The sequence below is a fragment of the Cyclospora cayetanensis genome, unplaced genomic scaffold, assembly GCF_002999335.1.
Source record: "Cyclospora cayetanensis isolate NF1_C8 unplaced genomic scaffold, CcayRef3 CcayRef3_contig_49, whole genome shotgun sequence".
Classification (NCBI taxonomy): Eukaryota; Apicomplexa; class Conoidasida; order Eucoccidiorida; family Eimeriidae; genus Cyclospora; species Cyclospora cayetanensis.
In genome coordinates, this window is record NW_020312469.1 from 58,828 (window position 1) to 74,288 (window position 15,461).

At 48.4% G+C, this 15,461-nt stretch overlaps 2 protein-coding genes across 2 annotated transcripts; one reads left to right on the plus strand and one right to left on the minus strand.

Annotated features, from left to right (window-relative positions):
* Window positions 1-493: 493 nt before the first annotated feature.
* LOC34620454 lies at window positions 494-2,328 on the minus strand. The gene is made up of 3 exons (XM_026334716.1): window positions 1,966-2,328; window positions 1,319-1,892; window positions 494-732 (listed from the first exon to the last, which is right to left on the minus strand). The coding sequence occupies exons 1-3, from the start codon at window positions 2,326-2,328 to the stop codon at window positions 494-496; spliced, it is 1,176 nt and encodes a 391-aa protein (XP_026190501.1).
* A 3,781-nt stretch (window positions 2,329-6,109) lies between these two features.
* LOC34620453 lies at window positions 6,110-14,076 on the plus strand. Its single transcript, XM_026334717.1, has 16 exons — window positions 6,110-6,185; window positions 6,372-6,832; window positions 7,263-7,475; window positions 7,706-8,073; window positions 8,651-8,756; window positions 8,997-9,341; window positions 9,436-9,669; window positions 10,026-10,316; window positions 10,592-10,762; window positions 11,052-11,135; window positions 11,434-11,629; window positions 11,891-11,958; window positions 12,052-12,306; window positions 12,823-13,017; window positions 13,120-13,651; window positions 13,772-14,076. The coding sequence occupies exons 1-16, from the start codon at window positions 6,110-6,112 to the stop codon at window positions 14,074-14,076; spliced, it is 3,900 nt and encodes a 1,299-aa protein (XP_026190502.1).
* The last annotated feature ends 1,385 nt before the right edge of the window (window positions 14,077-15,461 follow it).

Below are 15,461 nucleotides of genomic sequence, written 5' to 3' on the forward strand. Positions count from 1 at the left end.
AGGCATTACTGCATATTAACGGATTTTTCAATTCGAATTCAGTTCAAACACGTGTTTTTGTTGTGCAGTTCCTGTGTGCCTGTGCGTGTGCCCCTGGGAAAGGATCATAACACCTTAAACTCCCCTAGAGGAAAATTTCCCCTAACAGTTCAGAATTAATTATAACAATTAGAACATAAAACAAGTCATTACTAGATTTTCGAAGTGAATATTCTTTCTTTTGATTGCTGTTTGTAGACCTCTTTTTCGCTGCCGCCATAGCTTACATGCCACAGCCTCGCAGCACGTGAACCTTTCTTCTTTTATTTCCATGAGGCTCTTCGGTCTCTTCAGCCTTGGTGCCATGCAAGCTCACTTTTTTGGGGTGTATGTTTGCAGTTAACCTGTTCGATGCGGCAAATGGATGGTACGCACCCTCTTTCTTCCTGTCCCCGATCCCCCTCCTCCACCTGTGTTCCCCCGATCCACGGCTCCTTCTAGCACATTAAGCCTCTCAGCTCAGCACAGCTTCTTTAGCTGGAGAGACACTCTCAGATCCATTCTTCGGCAGCGGTCGTGCTGCAAGATGTCGCAGGGAGGATCCCTGCAGCAGATCTGCAAGCTGCTGAGCTCGAATGGCATCACTGAGCTTCCTGGCGCTTGGATTGGATCCAAAGCTGCCGAGAGCAGATCTCAGCCGCAGCACTGTTGCGGGAAGGCGAGAAGAGCCTCGCAGGGAAATAGAGCTATCGCCTAGAGTCACAACAATCACAAAGTGCGCGGAAATGCGTGGAAAGTTTGTGAACTGCTTGCAGAGGAATTAACAGAAAGCACAATGTTAAGAAGCCACTTTGATATTGCAGATAATCACTTGACACATGAAATTGACGCAAGGACATCCATTTCATAGAATGTGGCAAGGGGCGAGATGCCAAGACAACCCTTGCACAAATACGCGTGGGAGTACACCTGCAATGAAATCGAGATTTTGCATAATTTCCTTGGTATTTTATGCCGTACTGTGCGAAAGATAAATAAGACAGCAAGCGAAAAATAAGCTTCGAATTCACTTCCCTACCAAGTCAAGCAACAGATAAGGGACTACTGCACGCAGGCCCATGTGTGAGACCCAATCCTTCCTCATAGGCCTCCCTATGTTCAAAAGTCTTGAATAGCTGTTCTGGTTCCAAACAGGCTGGTTGCTCGATGATTGCATACTCGTGCATGATGCTGATGCTGCGTCTCCTGCTACACCGTGCCTGAGCTCACCATGATATTGGTGTGAAGCAGCTCTACATTAATTTCTAAACTTAATCTTCTGTGCGTGGCTACTGCTTACTGCTTGCCACATCATCAAGAGTTTCCGCGAAAGCTCCTGCAGCTCCTAAGGCTTCCTCTGTGCTCTGAACCAGCTTCCACCCCCTCGGACTAAAGCCGATGCCTTCTGCATGTGCCTCCCTCTCGAGGCTGTGCAGCATGCCTAGCAACTGATCCAAGTTGTCTGCCAGCACTTCACTCTGTTTTAGCAGCTCCAGTAGCACCTGACTCTTTGACGTATTCCCAGAGTGGCTAGTAGGGTGTTCCTGGGAAAAGTCTGTAGAAGAGCCTTTTCCACCAATGGGGCCAGCTGGACCGGTTACCAGATTATAAAATTGCTTTGCAGCTACCAGACTTTTTGAGAGGTCTGCAGAGTCGACGTGAAGGCGCTTCCAATTCACAGATTCGTTGAGCCGATCGGCAAGCCATTTGTCTTGGAGCCGTTCTAGAGTATAGGTTTTGGGGTTCACTTTTGTGGCCTTTGCTTGTATAGCTGTGGCTGATGACGGCATTTCTTGTGTTGCTGATGCAAGAGCATGTTGTGCTGAAGCTGCTGATACGGGTATCGGCTGCAGAAGGCGTGGGAAGGACTCGAGCTCCAAGGGGGGCAAGTAGGGCAGTGCGTCTTCGGTTTGCAAGAGGAGCTCGCTGTGATGCTGCCCCAGGTACTGCTGAGACCCTTGTGGCAGCATGCACGGTGGTTGCTGCTGTTGGTGGTGCTGCGGCACCTGGAGCTCGGTTTGCTCGAAGTGATGTGGGTGTACGGGCAGCTGAATCCGTGGTGTTAATCCATGGCTGACGTCGAAGGGGGATAAGCACATGAATAGAATAGTAAACTGTGCCTGTTGGCACTTTAAGGATGAAAATAAAAACATTTTCCCTGTAATTGTCTGGATTATTTCTCCAGGAGCATTTAACACAAATACTCCGAATTTCCGGTCCAGTGTTCATTTGGCGAAAATGCGTGCCATGATAAGCACAAACCTGGCAGCTATACCTTAGAACATGTAATTTTAATACTTTTTGGGTCATTTCTGTTGAGGGTAACAAAAAAGGCATGCCGATAGATCAGCCCCCCCGTCAGTTCAGCAGACCCTTAGATGAAGAAACAGCAGCAGCACTAGAGCCTTTGTTGGATTCTAGAGAGTTTCTCGCATTCGTTATACAGGAAATGCTGCTTATTGCAAAATCTATTTGCTTCTTTAATTTTGGATAGCATGCGTGCCATATGAGAGATTTTGAAAAGAAACCGCGTTGGAACCCCCCAGGTGACCCTCGCACGGGCAAGGGAACCATTGGAACCGAGCGGTCATTCCATTTATTTCGTTCTTTCACTTTATCGCTTCTTAATCATTTTCGACTCTTGTATATTTTGGCTGAGATAGTTGTTTTATGGCGCTACGACTGCATTCATAACTGCCTGTATATTAAGCTCTGCAGGTACGCGATGCTTGGGAACATCTTTTTTTTGCAGGCTGTGAAACTGTTGTTTTAGACTGATTTTCCTTACATATTGCATTGCACTCGCGAATAGGTGTCTGTGAATTAGTATGCATATGTGTATTAAATTCAATTATCTCATAAGCAGCAGGTAGTCCACAAGGCCAACCCTTGCCGTATTTTATCCAGGCTTTCTCTACGGGAGACTTTCATCGGCGTCTAAGTGTTTGCATTTGCCCAGCAGTATTGCTCGCTTGTTTTTGTCATTATTTTGATGCTTTGACGTTGGGTTCGAAAGGGAACTCATCACTCAACGAAGGCAAAACTGGTGTTACCGTGAACACACCCAATGTTGCACCAAACACGAAGGCGCGGAACACATGTAGAGAAAATCTAGGACTTCAACAGAGATTGTCCTTGACTTAGATATTTGATTCCAGCATAAACTGCCAAGCACCAATAACCTGTTTTTCACCGCAGCCCGCAGGGGGTATCACTATGTAGCTCGCTCTGCCCACTTCTTCCTGGTTTCATCCCCCTTCTCGCACTTGCACTCCACTTAGCTTGCATGCAAATCAATTCCAGCCGCTAATGTATTGATAACAATTTATACTGTCCGGCTTTTCGTATTTTCTGTTGGGGGGTTTCAAAGGTGTGTGAGAGCCAAAGGTCAACACGTGAACAGAAGCACATGCTAGGAATAATGTACAACAGAGAAAGGCTCACAAAAAAACTTGGGAACAGCACTGGCAGTCTTTTTTAAAGGAAAAATATGCAAAAAGAACGAGAGAGGGAAGCAGAGTTGAGTGACAAAAGGAGGCAGCATCCACAATAACAGGCGAGCACTGTGTGCACAGCTACTGAGTGGAGTGCTAATTGCAACTGCATTCTGAATTGCCCTAATTCCACAGTTTGTAAAACGTGGACACTCATCAAAAAGGATATTCACCTGTCCTTAATATATTCACTGGTTTCAAAACGGGGAGTCATGATTATCTAGGCTGGGATTAAGGTGCTAGATCGAAAATAGCGTTGCACCCTAGTTTCTCATTCGCTTCACGGTAAGTGCAGCGAGAAAAGCTACACTCAGACAACTTCAACTACATTAGTAATATCTAATAGACAATACCACAGAATTGCCTATCTGGTTTGCTCACTCGAATATCCTATTTATGGTACAATCATTATAACCCTATGCAACAAGAGACAATGTTATTTGCGTGTGCGGTATATGCTAGGTGCAACTAGCTTTGAATGCTTCGACTGCTTAGATGGTGCACTATGCCCAATCTGGCTGTCACTCATCCCTCACGTCGGGAATTCTGAAAGACGCGGAAAGGCAAAGGAATGCGCTTCTTTTGGAAAACACTTAGTGGCCGTTTACTGAGTTCTTACTGACTCTGGATCTAAGTGTCGTTGAATGTAGGCCTTTAGATGGCGTTTCACAACACGAAATCACAGCGGTTATTACTCATACTAATACGAGGCCTTCGATTGTAGGCAAACCTTATGATATTTCCACATAAAAGAAATGGACAACGACAAAAATCGGCATTTTGTCAAGCTATAACTACTTGTGAAATAGCAGGCCAGCTGCAAGTTGTAGTGCTCTTCTTAGGGGCTCCACATAAAGGCCTGCAGCCCTAAAACACTATCAAGAATCAGGTATACTTATTAAAGCGTCCCCATCTGAAATGTACCAGATTTTTTTACACCTACTTCACATGGTTGCATCCCGTAGATAGAGAGGAAGGACAGCGGTGAAGTAGATGGTTACACCATCTACTTTACCGCTCCCCTTTTATGGATGCTGCACATAATGGTTTGTACATCCGCAAGAAAACCTGCATTCTCATTTTTCGGAAGTGCACCACCTAGAGGAAATTTAGTATAAGGAGAGCCAACGCTCTCATTCAATAGTTGACTAAACTGTTTTGGCTACTTACATGGACATAGGTGCACAAAGCCCCGGTTGGCTATATATAGCTGGATGTAGCGGTAGCTAAATGTGAGCATATTAGTAGGTAGGACTAAGCGCATGCCTGTGTGGGGCTAATTCGCCTCATGGGTAGATCAATATGCGGGTGAGCATGTGGCAAGACCCAGGCAGTTGTACTGCAGCTACCCCAAGGAGGTATCAGAGCGGCTCTAAACTTGGTCTGGAGCGATGTACGCCTCTTATATCATGCAAAAGAATAGCTTCTAAAGTAAAGATCTCAGGCAAAGTGCTTTTTGTCGTATTTTGTCCAATCGTATTTGCCACAAAAATGCCGAGCAGAAAGAGGCCTTGGGTGTATGCTGGACTCTGCGCTTTCCACCTCACTCGCTTTAATGATTGGATCTATGAACCTGCAGGATCACTAGAAACAACAGAGCTATCAGGTATACCAACAAGCGCCAGTTATGCAGTCGTAAGCACTCGACCAAGGGGATACACAGCATGGAGATTAACGCTATGAATACAGCTTTCGCAGCTATAATTCGTAATTTATAGGGTATCTCGGTGCGAATCACGCTTCCAAGAACTAATTAGGCTCTGTTGCTTATTCTGTGCAATTGGTACTTGTCCGCCGGCTTCGGGCCCCTTGATAGGGCCTCCACTAGCCCTGTTTGCGCCTTTCTCAACATTTTTGAAAATTTTGAGTTGAGGGTTGAGTAAAGTTATTCGTTCAGCTAAAAGATTTGTTTGTACATATATGCAGTAACAGCATGGGCGGTAACAGCACCACAAGGACGTGTCGATACACTGCAGCATTCACTGTCGGCTGATAGAGCAGAGAGCGCTGTTTTTCATTTGCTACGGGAAATCTCTAAGCCCCCTAACTTCAAATGCAATTAATTTACTCTTTTCTAATATATTTTGTTGCTCGCAATGCCCCTGTTTTCACTCGTCATTGAGAGACCTCACACATGGTCTTGTGGTGTCTCCACAGCGTAGGGTAACTACGCAAGTCCATATAGGGCCCCCCGAGGCTTTCGGCCTCACCAGGAGCTCTATGGCGTACCTATTTGCTAAAATAGGCACACTCACAGACAATTTCGAGGTGCCGGAGGCTGCGGAAATCAGCAAATTCTATGTAGGGCACTGGCACCTCCGGCATCAAACACGGCAGCAGCAAGACCGTCCGTGGCAGGGTGAAGTAAGAAACGGCGCACAGCAGGCAGTACACGCAACAGGGGCTTTGTTTTTATGAGTAGCACCAGGAACTACGGAAGCAACGGCTTCAGCAGTTGCACAACAAGCATCGTTGTTTCAGCGTTGCTGCAATGCGTGTCCAGTTCCATTGGTCAGTAAGAGTTTTATGTGATTCGTGATGCCTGTGCCGCTATTTTTATGTGTGCTTCTGTACCAGTATTTGATAGGCATTGAATGATGGCAATCAAAAGTCCCCTAAAGAGGGATTGTCCCTTCCCAGTAGCCCCAACAGCAGTAACGGCAGCACCACATGGCAGAAGGCAACCCAACCAGAGTTGTACAGTTAGTCTGTGCACTCTTCAATCCATACGTCGAAGGACAAGAGCGTGCATGCGTTGGCTGCTTGTGCAGTTTCACTATCGCTTTTCTTTCTTTTGCGTTTGTGGGGTGCTGCTCGTTTCTTACCATGAAAATCTTTGCCCTTACGCCCGCCAGGCAGGAGGAGGAGAGTCAACGGGGGCCGTTGTGGCTTCACGTGCTCTGCCGACTCTTGTATTTGCGGCGGGCTGGAATCCTGAGAGTTTTCTAGACGAAAAAGCAGATGCAAATGCTGCCCAGAGCCGCTCCAGCACGGCAGCCACATTGCGGCAAAACCAAGACTTGATTGGCCCCGGAAGCGCAGCGTTGCTGCATGCGTCTCATGAAGAACCCCGTTATAGTGGTCTTCTGGCTTCGTTCGACGAGGATATGGAAGACTTGATACCTTCGGCAGAGGCTGGGGAGCTGCCCGTGCAGCACTGGCTGCACGAAGAACAAAAGCTCTCCCTTGAGGTAGGACTGGGGAAAGGCGAAGACCAGTATGTTCATGAGCTGCCTCCGAGCGATCTCTCTGGCCTCCAAGTGGAGAAGACGGAGCCTAAGGGCGAGACGGCAGCAGGCGCCATCAGCATTTTCCAGTGGGTACGCTGTCACAGCTAGAAAGCAACGCACGCAGGAGAAAGAAGAGGAGACAACTGGGGCAAGGCGGTAGCAAGCCATACCAACAAAAAAATAACTGCTGATGCATGCATTTAAAAATAACAACGTTTGCGCCTGATTCTCCCACCATAGTGTGCCCCTCTTGAGCGTCAAAAAAAACGTCGTGTGCTGGTCTGTTGCTGGTCACTGCCTTTTCGAGTCTCTTTCTGTAGGGTTCAGAAGTTCCTGCGGATAAAATTCCTTTTTTAGAAACGTTTGGAAGGTCTCTTGAGCTAGACAAGGAGGAAACAGGCGAAAGCCTTGCCGCCTTTCAGGTACATTTAAGGCGTCTCTCATGGATCCGTAGGAGTGGCCGCCTGTGTGCCTCTAGAATTTGTGTTGTACGGTTTGCGATGCTTGAATTTTGCTCTAGGCTGCAGTGTGCCTGCGCGAGTATCTCAAAGAGTCATTTGGCAGCTGGGATGTCTTACTACAGCAGAGCTGCAGCAGCAGCAACCAGCTGTTTCCGTCATTTTTCCTTCTGAACAAGCAGCGGCAGGCCGCGCTACCAGACCAGCGCAACAGACTGCCTCTTCCAGCCCAATCGGCATTCATTGTTTACACGCTGCTGACACATTTGTACAAGGTAAGGAACCCCAAAGAGTGGTAATATCTCTGCTAAGAGTGCAGTTCCTGACAGCGCGCATCCAGAGATACGCACGCAGTTTCCTCCCATTCGCCTTTTTCTCCCCCTGCTTCCCTGAATCCCTGTATATGCATGCCCCGGCCTAATGCAGTAGCGCTCTTCTGCAGTCTTTTGTGCTTTTGCAACAACGCTGATTTCTGTTCTATCTTTCCCGTTTTGTTCGCTTGCAGGTATATAACCAGGTGCCGAGGCCGGTGCAGCGCGCAGTGGCCTCTGTGGCTGCGTTTTTAAATGGGAAGGAGATGCTGCTTATCCCAGCTGCAGTGGTGCCCATGGAGCTGTACATACACCTGGCAGGGGATGCCTTGCCTGGGCTGTCGGAAGCCCGTGGGGAAGCAGAGGAGGCAGAGCCGCGCACCTCAGCCTCCGATCCCACCAGTGCCAAAGCAAAGAAACAGCGAGAGCTTGCAGCGCTACTCCAAAGCTTCTCGCTTCGCGTACTAGACTCGGAAAATCCTCAGTCGCCTTTGACTGCTGTGGACCGAATGGTTCTGCACGAGCTGGCCTCTCGACTCCTTGACGATCTAGCGGACCCCCTAGATGCCAGAGAGGGCAGCTGGCTGAACGTCGCCAAACGCAGCGCTGAGAAGATGCATGGTTTCCGTATGCCAAGTAAGAGAAACGAAAATGCTGCATTTTTGGATGCCAGAGGTGTAACGAATATTAAGCGTTCTGAGACATCCACAACCTCCTGGAAATCCCGTCCATGCTTCCACAGGGGCCGTGTGCCAGTTGCGTCTGCATGTAACCCTTTATGGGAAACGCACAGCGTTTCTTACATAGCTTCCGAGGGAGACATTTTTGGCAAACACACGCACACCATAAAAAGATACAACCGGAAATTCGCTGGTGCATCCTTTGCATCTACACATAGACGTGTCTTCGCCCACGTACTCGCGCAGTTTACGCAACTCCTGCTAAAGTCGCTGTTGCGCACGCCTGCTGAAACTGCGACCTGCTTTTCTCGCATGTTGAGGCAATGCTACAAGCCCTTAGGTGTATACCTGACCAAGCATCCCTCCCTTTCATTGTGATTTTCTCCTCTCGCGCATGCCCCTGTCTTCACCGCTGCGTACTTTTTGTGTCCCTGTCATGCTCCTCGCGTTTGGCACTGCTTTTCGTTTTGGCGCAGCCCCCGACTACATTCCACCGGTTCGCCTGATTGCAGAAGCTAGGCAAATGTCCGAAACAGTTAAGCACCTCACGCAACAAAACGGACAGGTAAAATAAATCTTCCCAGAGAGATTTTCTCTGATCATGCGGCTCTGAGAGGCCCCCAACGGCGAGACTTGGTGTGCAGCTTGAAGAAGGGGGACCGTTGCAGAACCTCTCTTGATGACGCCACTTTCATAGGAGGGCAGAAACCCTCTAGCACTTTTGATGCAACTCAAAAAACTAGCACGAAGCTTGCAAGAATATCTTATTTCATAGCCTGTCACGGTTTCGCGTCTCCCTTCTTAGGGCATGGTAAAGGCTTTCTCGGAGATAAAGGGCATCGCTTCGATTCAGAATAAAGAAGCAGAAGTAACAAAACCACACGTCGAGCCCCCGCCTTCGACACGACACCCCGCGGCTTCTAACCATCAAGAAAAACCTTCTGAATCGGTGGACTCAAAGAGTCTCAAAGAAGAAGAAGCAGAAGAAGAAAGCGAAGAACGGGCGGCAGAGAAGGAAGAAACAGGGAGAGGCGAGGGAACCAGCTCTCCCCAGGGGGTCACAACCGAAGAGTTGGCGCATATTAAATCCGAAGATTCGGAGGTGCATGACGGTTACACGGAAGCGCACAGGCTTTCAAATGCTCCAGAAGTGCCCGCTGGGATGCAGCTGTTATCCATCGGCATGCCTGTCTACGTCTGCGCGCATCGGCCTTGTCCCTGTATTCCCTGACGTGCGTCTGCAGAAGCCCCTAACTCTGGGCGGCGCAGCAAGAGTCGATGCAGCTGTTGCTACCTTAAAGCCTACTCTTGAAAACGGGAAGAAGTCTGTACAAGGGGGAACAGCGCTATCGAAAGGCCCGAGCACAGCGGACGATGAGAGAGAGGAAGCAATGGAAGAGCAAGAAGAGTCGCTGCAGGCTCAAGTAGCTCCAAGGCCATCTACACATGACGGCCATCAAGCAAGCAACGCAACAGAAGTACGTGGAACCAGCTGAGCTTGTCAGGAGGGAGTTCTAGGCTGTAACCACGTGAAATGAAGACGAACTTTGCCATGTGTCTCAGGCCCCTTGCCACACGTTCTCCGCTCTCTTTACGCCTTCCAGCGTTTCCTACGCCTGGAACTGCTTTTGTGTAGTTTCTTGCCTTCTCCCCCCCCATGTCTTTTGCTTCTTTTGCTATCTAATGAGAAGTTCTTACGGCAGGTTGGCACGCCCCTCTCATACCTCTACTCACTGTGCCGAGTCTCCTTCTAGCCCTTTCATGTCCGTGTTTCTTCTCCCCGCCGACTTCCAGCACTTTACGAGTACTTCATTAGCCACTGATTTGTGCGCAGGAGCAGAAAAAGCCACTTTCGCTAGGAGGTGCAATGAAAATTGCGGCGGCCGTCGCTGCTTTTAAACGCAGACGCACCACGAGAAAAGGGGATGAGGCAAAAATAAAAGAGCAAGGAAAGGCAGTTCATCAGACGGAGGAAGAGAAAGAGGAGCAAATGACAATAGAAAGCCGAAGTGGCCAAGAGACGGCGCATAAAAGACACTTTGATGAAATAGATGAAACAGCAGTTGAGGCACAGGAGGTAGGACAAGAAGGAAAGGTCCGTTCCCTTGAAAGAGCCATGAGCACAGTAACTTTGCTGGTGATGAATATTCGATAGTATAAATAGGTTTACAAAGGCTCCGGGTAAAGTGCAATTTACCGATCAGAAATTGCAAAAAGCTAGGCCCTTGATTGCAGCCCGTGGATACAGCAAGCACACCCAAAGAGGGCAGTTCAATGCGGATTGTTGCATATTCATGGGTGTGCCCCTTTAACGCTCTGCTACATCTATGTCTAATGGTTTGATCGCAGTGAGTATGCAAGTATGTTAATATTTTCCTAGCTCGTGTGCTGATGGCTCAGGGAGCTCACAAAAAGCTCTCTTTCCGAGCCGCTGCAACCGTGGCCGCAGCAGCCGCGGCTTTAAAGCGGAGGCTAAAAACGAAGAACGGAACACCACAGGGGCAAGCAGAAAAAGGCACAAATAAGGAGACAATCAACGAGACCGATGAAACACATGGAGATATCAACAAGGTAAGCCTAGGAGACGAAAAGGAAAACGCGCATAGAGCAAGGGAACATCATGTGAGGAGGGCAAGCAGCAGCAGAAAAGCACAGCACCACCAGAGCAACAGAAACATCAGCTTTGAAAAGCCACTTGTGCTCTCATCTCTACACTGCCGTATGTACCGCTTCGTCTTCTTCTCCTAAGTTTTTCGCCGATCTTTTCTATTTCCCGGCAATGCTGCAAGCATCCCAAATATCGCGCAACAGTGGAATTAACATAAAGCTTAAAGATTGAGTGTGGTGTTTCCGAGCTCAGAAAGAGGCAACAGCAGGAACCGAACACGAAATGCACAAAGAGAAGCAGCTCTGTAGGGGGCAAAAACCCCTGTCGCCAAAAGAGGTGTGACCTCTTGTAATGGCCTCATCTATCTCATTGTCTGGAGCCTTGTCTTCTTTTCCTGATATATACTGGATTCTTTTCCTTGCGCCTTCGATGTTTTGTCTCCATTTATCTGCCGTTTGACAAATGCAGCCCTTTAGCTTTGCTTTCTCCTCTTTGCTCTTTTGCAGGGCACTCAATCTAATCCCTTCTCGTGTCTCTCTACTTTTTTCTCCCGTCCACTGTCTAAAGCTTATCTACTCGCTGGAGTGTTTGTGTTTGTTGTGCTTAGACGTCCCTTTTACTTGCTAATCTGCAGCAGTTTGCAGCAGAGTTTGAATCGTTACCGCCGGGGAACTCCAGATCTTCTGTCTTAAAGAAGTCAGCGGCAGTTTTACGGGAGACAGAAATGAGAGAACGGGGTGCCGCATGGACAGACAGCTACCACCTTCTCTTGGACCGCATTGCACAAACAACCGGGAATGAAGAGTTTTCAAAAAGTCTCAAAGATCAACGTGAGGGGTTCCTAGTCGATGTATATACTCTTCTCATGCTTGCACATGCTGCCGAGCTACTAGCGCTTACAATTTCGTTCCTACAGGACTTGGTGGGAAAGTACCGATACCTAGCCATTCATCGAATCCGTTCAAGCATAGAATGCGTTCGCTAAAGCAACCAACCGAATCCAATCCCTGATCAGCATATATGCTGCACGTACAGCTAGTACGCAGAGACTAAACTGTAAAGGCTCGCATCTCTTGTGTACTTTGTTTTAGTGCTGGAGTCGAACAAGCTGGAGGCACAGCTACTACGCCTTTCTGATGCATATACTAAAGAGTTCCCGGTAGATTCCCGGTGGGAGGAGGCGCACAACAGAGCAAGCAAGGACATGCACAAGAAAACGAAGCACAAGAAGAAAGGCAAACGCAAACACAAGACAAATTCAAAGACCGAGGCGCATTCCGTTCCCCTTAGTGCGTTTATTGAGGCAAAGAAAGACCGCAAAAGGGAGAAGGAACTAGCGCACGATGCCGCGCAGCTGCTTCATCAAATCGCGGAACAAAACCTCATGGGCCTTAGACGGCTAGCACTGTGGATAGAATGCTGTAACACAAACAAAGATGCCGACAAAATTAACAGGCAAGAATGGGGATTCGACATTGCACCCAACGCATCTATGGACAAACGACTTGTAACGAAAGCGCTGAAGCTGCTGAGAAAATGCAAGGATACACTGTTCACACTCCCCCACGCAGTTAGCGAATAAAGGCAACCCACATTACGCTGTAACTGGGCAGCTACGTACACCTGAATTGTGCCGTTCGGTAATGCGCCCTCATCTCTTAGGGTTCTGGTTTGTGCATCGGTGCCCACAGCTGAGGGACTTAAAAAGCAGGAACTCAAGGCTCATGCTATAAGTCATCTACAGGTCAGTTGTATTCAGCACGTCACAGCAAGCAGAGCAGATCGTTGAACAGAAGGTTTAGGCTACGGTGTTGCAGTCAGACGTGTTGTTGGGTGGATGTTCCTTTTTCAGGAATGCGTTACCAAAGGCATCAGAAAATTTGAAGGTAAATTAAATTCACACCCACTGAGTGAGAGCCGCATACTCTGAGCCAGAAATCAAGTTCTGATTTCGCAGTGCGTGGGCAAGTGGGTTTCTCAGATTCAAAGAAAAATCATCCTGCAATTCATCCTACCGCTAAAGGTGAGTGACAAACGTTCCGTCCGTTACATGTCTTGGGCTCTTACGTGTCGTTTCGGTTTAAGGCGTACCGCCCTGGGACGTGCATGTGTTAAAGCAGCCATTTGTGCTCTGCCTACTTCTCTTGCTTGTGGCGTATTGGCTGCCCATATCACTAAAGGTGTAGCTGTAAATACGTCCCATCATTTCTTGGGTGAAGTGTGTGCTTTTCTCTCAACAATCATGACTTACGAAGAACGTGCGCTAGGGTGTCTGGTCGTTTCCACTTTACCATGAACTTTGTTCACACGGACTACCTAGTTGGCTGTGTCCCTTGCAGGAGAAGTGCATAAATATGGAACTTGGTGTTTGGCTATTGCAGATTTCTCCGATGCTTCAATTTGTTTGATGCAACGAGGGTTCATGGAGCTCTTATTTCATGACCGAGAGGGTATTCTATCGATTCCTTCTTCCGCCCTCTCCGTCTCGTCATTTGTTACTCTCTTGGCATCTTCCGCGGCTGCCTCATCCTTCGTGCACATGCCTCTAGCGTCGCGGGACACTGCTGACACCGACGCAAGACCGCATGCGCGTAGCTCTTCAGTGCATATGCATGAGGATTCAAATGCCAGCACGCAAAACGACCATACACAACCAAAGACATTGAACGAAGGTGAAGCTGCAGTAGGCACCACGAGAGAGGCCGCAGAGGCAAAGAAGCAGAGCTCACAGCGGAACAAGGCAGCAACGAAGACAAAGAAGCGCAAAAAGAAGAAAAAGAAACAGGACAAGGAGGGTGGAAACCACGAAGCCCAGCTAAGCAAACAAATTGAGTATGCCCTAAGGCAACAAGGTGAGAATCCTCCAGCCTGTTCACCACAAGATATTCCTACACGCTCTCTCAGAGCCCCCGGAATTGAAGTACTAAGTGACCCCTAATGTGCTTTGCTGTGTGTGAATGTTGCTCATGCAGTGTCTCTGGATGAGGTGCATTCATATGCGTATTTGGTTGGGGGATATTACTTGTCTTCTGCCGCTGCATCCCTGCCTCCCCCCGAGAGGGAAAAGCAGCTGGATTCGTTGACCTCATCCTTTACTGCTTTAGAAAAAGCAACCAGCAAAGAAGACAAGGAAAAAAAAGCTGGAGTGCTGGCAAAGCTGGCAGTTGCCGCTGCGGTTGTACCCCCACACCAATACATCTGGGTCTTGTATGCTGGTAAGGCACGGAAGTGGCAGTGCAGGCACAAATATGTATTGTGGCACGGTGCAAGTTTGTAAGATTGGACTGAGTCACGGAGTGGTCTTTGGGAAGCTCTTATTGCGTGTGTTTTAGCCTAGGGTTTCTGTTTTTGATGCAGCTTCCTTGTGCCCTTGGTTTGCCTACTGCTAGTTGAACTCCTTTCCTTTTCTCCCTTCTGTCTTGCATGCTCATCCTGTGTTTGTGGGCACCTCTTTCGTATTCTCTATTCTTCGCTTCTTTAGTGCTCTTCCCCCTGTGCAAGTATTTTTCTTCCGCAACCTGCTAAGCTTCCTCCTCCTTCGGCCCTTTCTATCTGTTTCTGCATCTACAATGTTTCTAGTGAGACGATGATTGCTACGTTGCATGCCTCTGCGTGCTCTTCTCTAGATTCCTATTTCGCATCTGCTCCTTTTGCTTTCAGGTATTCGCAACGCTTTGCGAAGTGCTGTCGGAGTTTCTTCTGCGGTTTCCTTTCTTTCTCTACGCGCACCGTCTTTCTTCTCCGCCGTTGCGCCGTCCCACGGTTCTCTCACTGCGCGAGCACAGTTTCTCTGCATCTCCCCCAGAAAGCTTCATGAAATGTGTGAAGCAGCTGTGAAGGACCCGGCCTTTGCTCACAAGCAGGCAGAAGTGCGACAGGAGTTAGAAAAAGCAGCGAAGGATGGTAAGGAGCACAACAGGCGTTGGGACAGAAACACCAACGCAGAACAAAACACAGGAAAAGTAGAATGGCATTCTGGGAAGAAGCGGAAGGGAATGCGCAGCACTCAGAGGAGAACAGAGCGCACGAAGGATGATGGCAGAGAGGGTCACACAAATATGTATTTAAGCGCCTTGTGCGGTGGCAAGGGTGTTTGCCGCTGTGGCATAGTCTGTTGGATAGCCCATTCATGCATTTCACACGTTTGTATTTTTGAGCACCGCTTGCTTAAGCTAGCCCGGTTGGTTTCGAAACGTTCTAAACTATCTTCTTTACCCCCTGGCTTTTAATATTTGATTCTGTGTTCAATTGCATGTACGCATTTAGCTGTATGCCAGATCATTGTTATTGACTGCATTCTTGAGCGGCTCCTATGCTACTTGAGAAATTCTTTACCCTTTGTTGATTGCAGCAAAACGCGTGTCTAAAGAGAGCCGCCGCGCATGCAAGGCCAGCCACCCGTCGCTGCAGATTATCCGCACTGCCAGTGAGGAATAGCTCTGGAAACATCAGCAGTCGTACGGATGCATCTTTGACGTGTAGACCATATCTGTACTCCTTGCATTAATATCCTGCAAACGTTGCCCGCTAGCGTGATTGAAGCTAGAAATTCATGGAACGGGGGTTGTTAGTGTTTGTTTGTGCAGTGACTCAGGCCATTGCAGTTGAATCACTTTCAGGGCAGCAAAGCTCGGACGCTGTCCTAACACCGGCGATTGAACA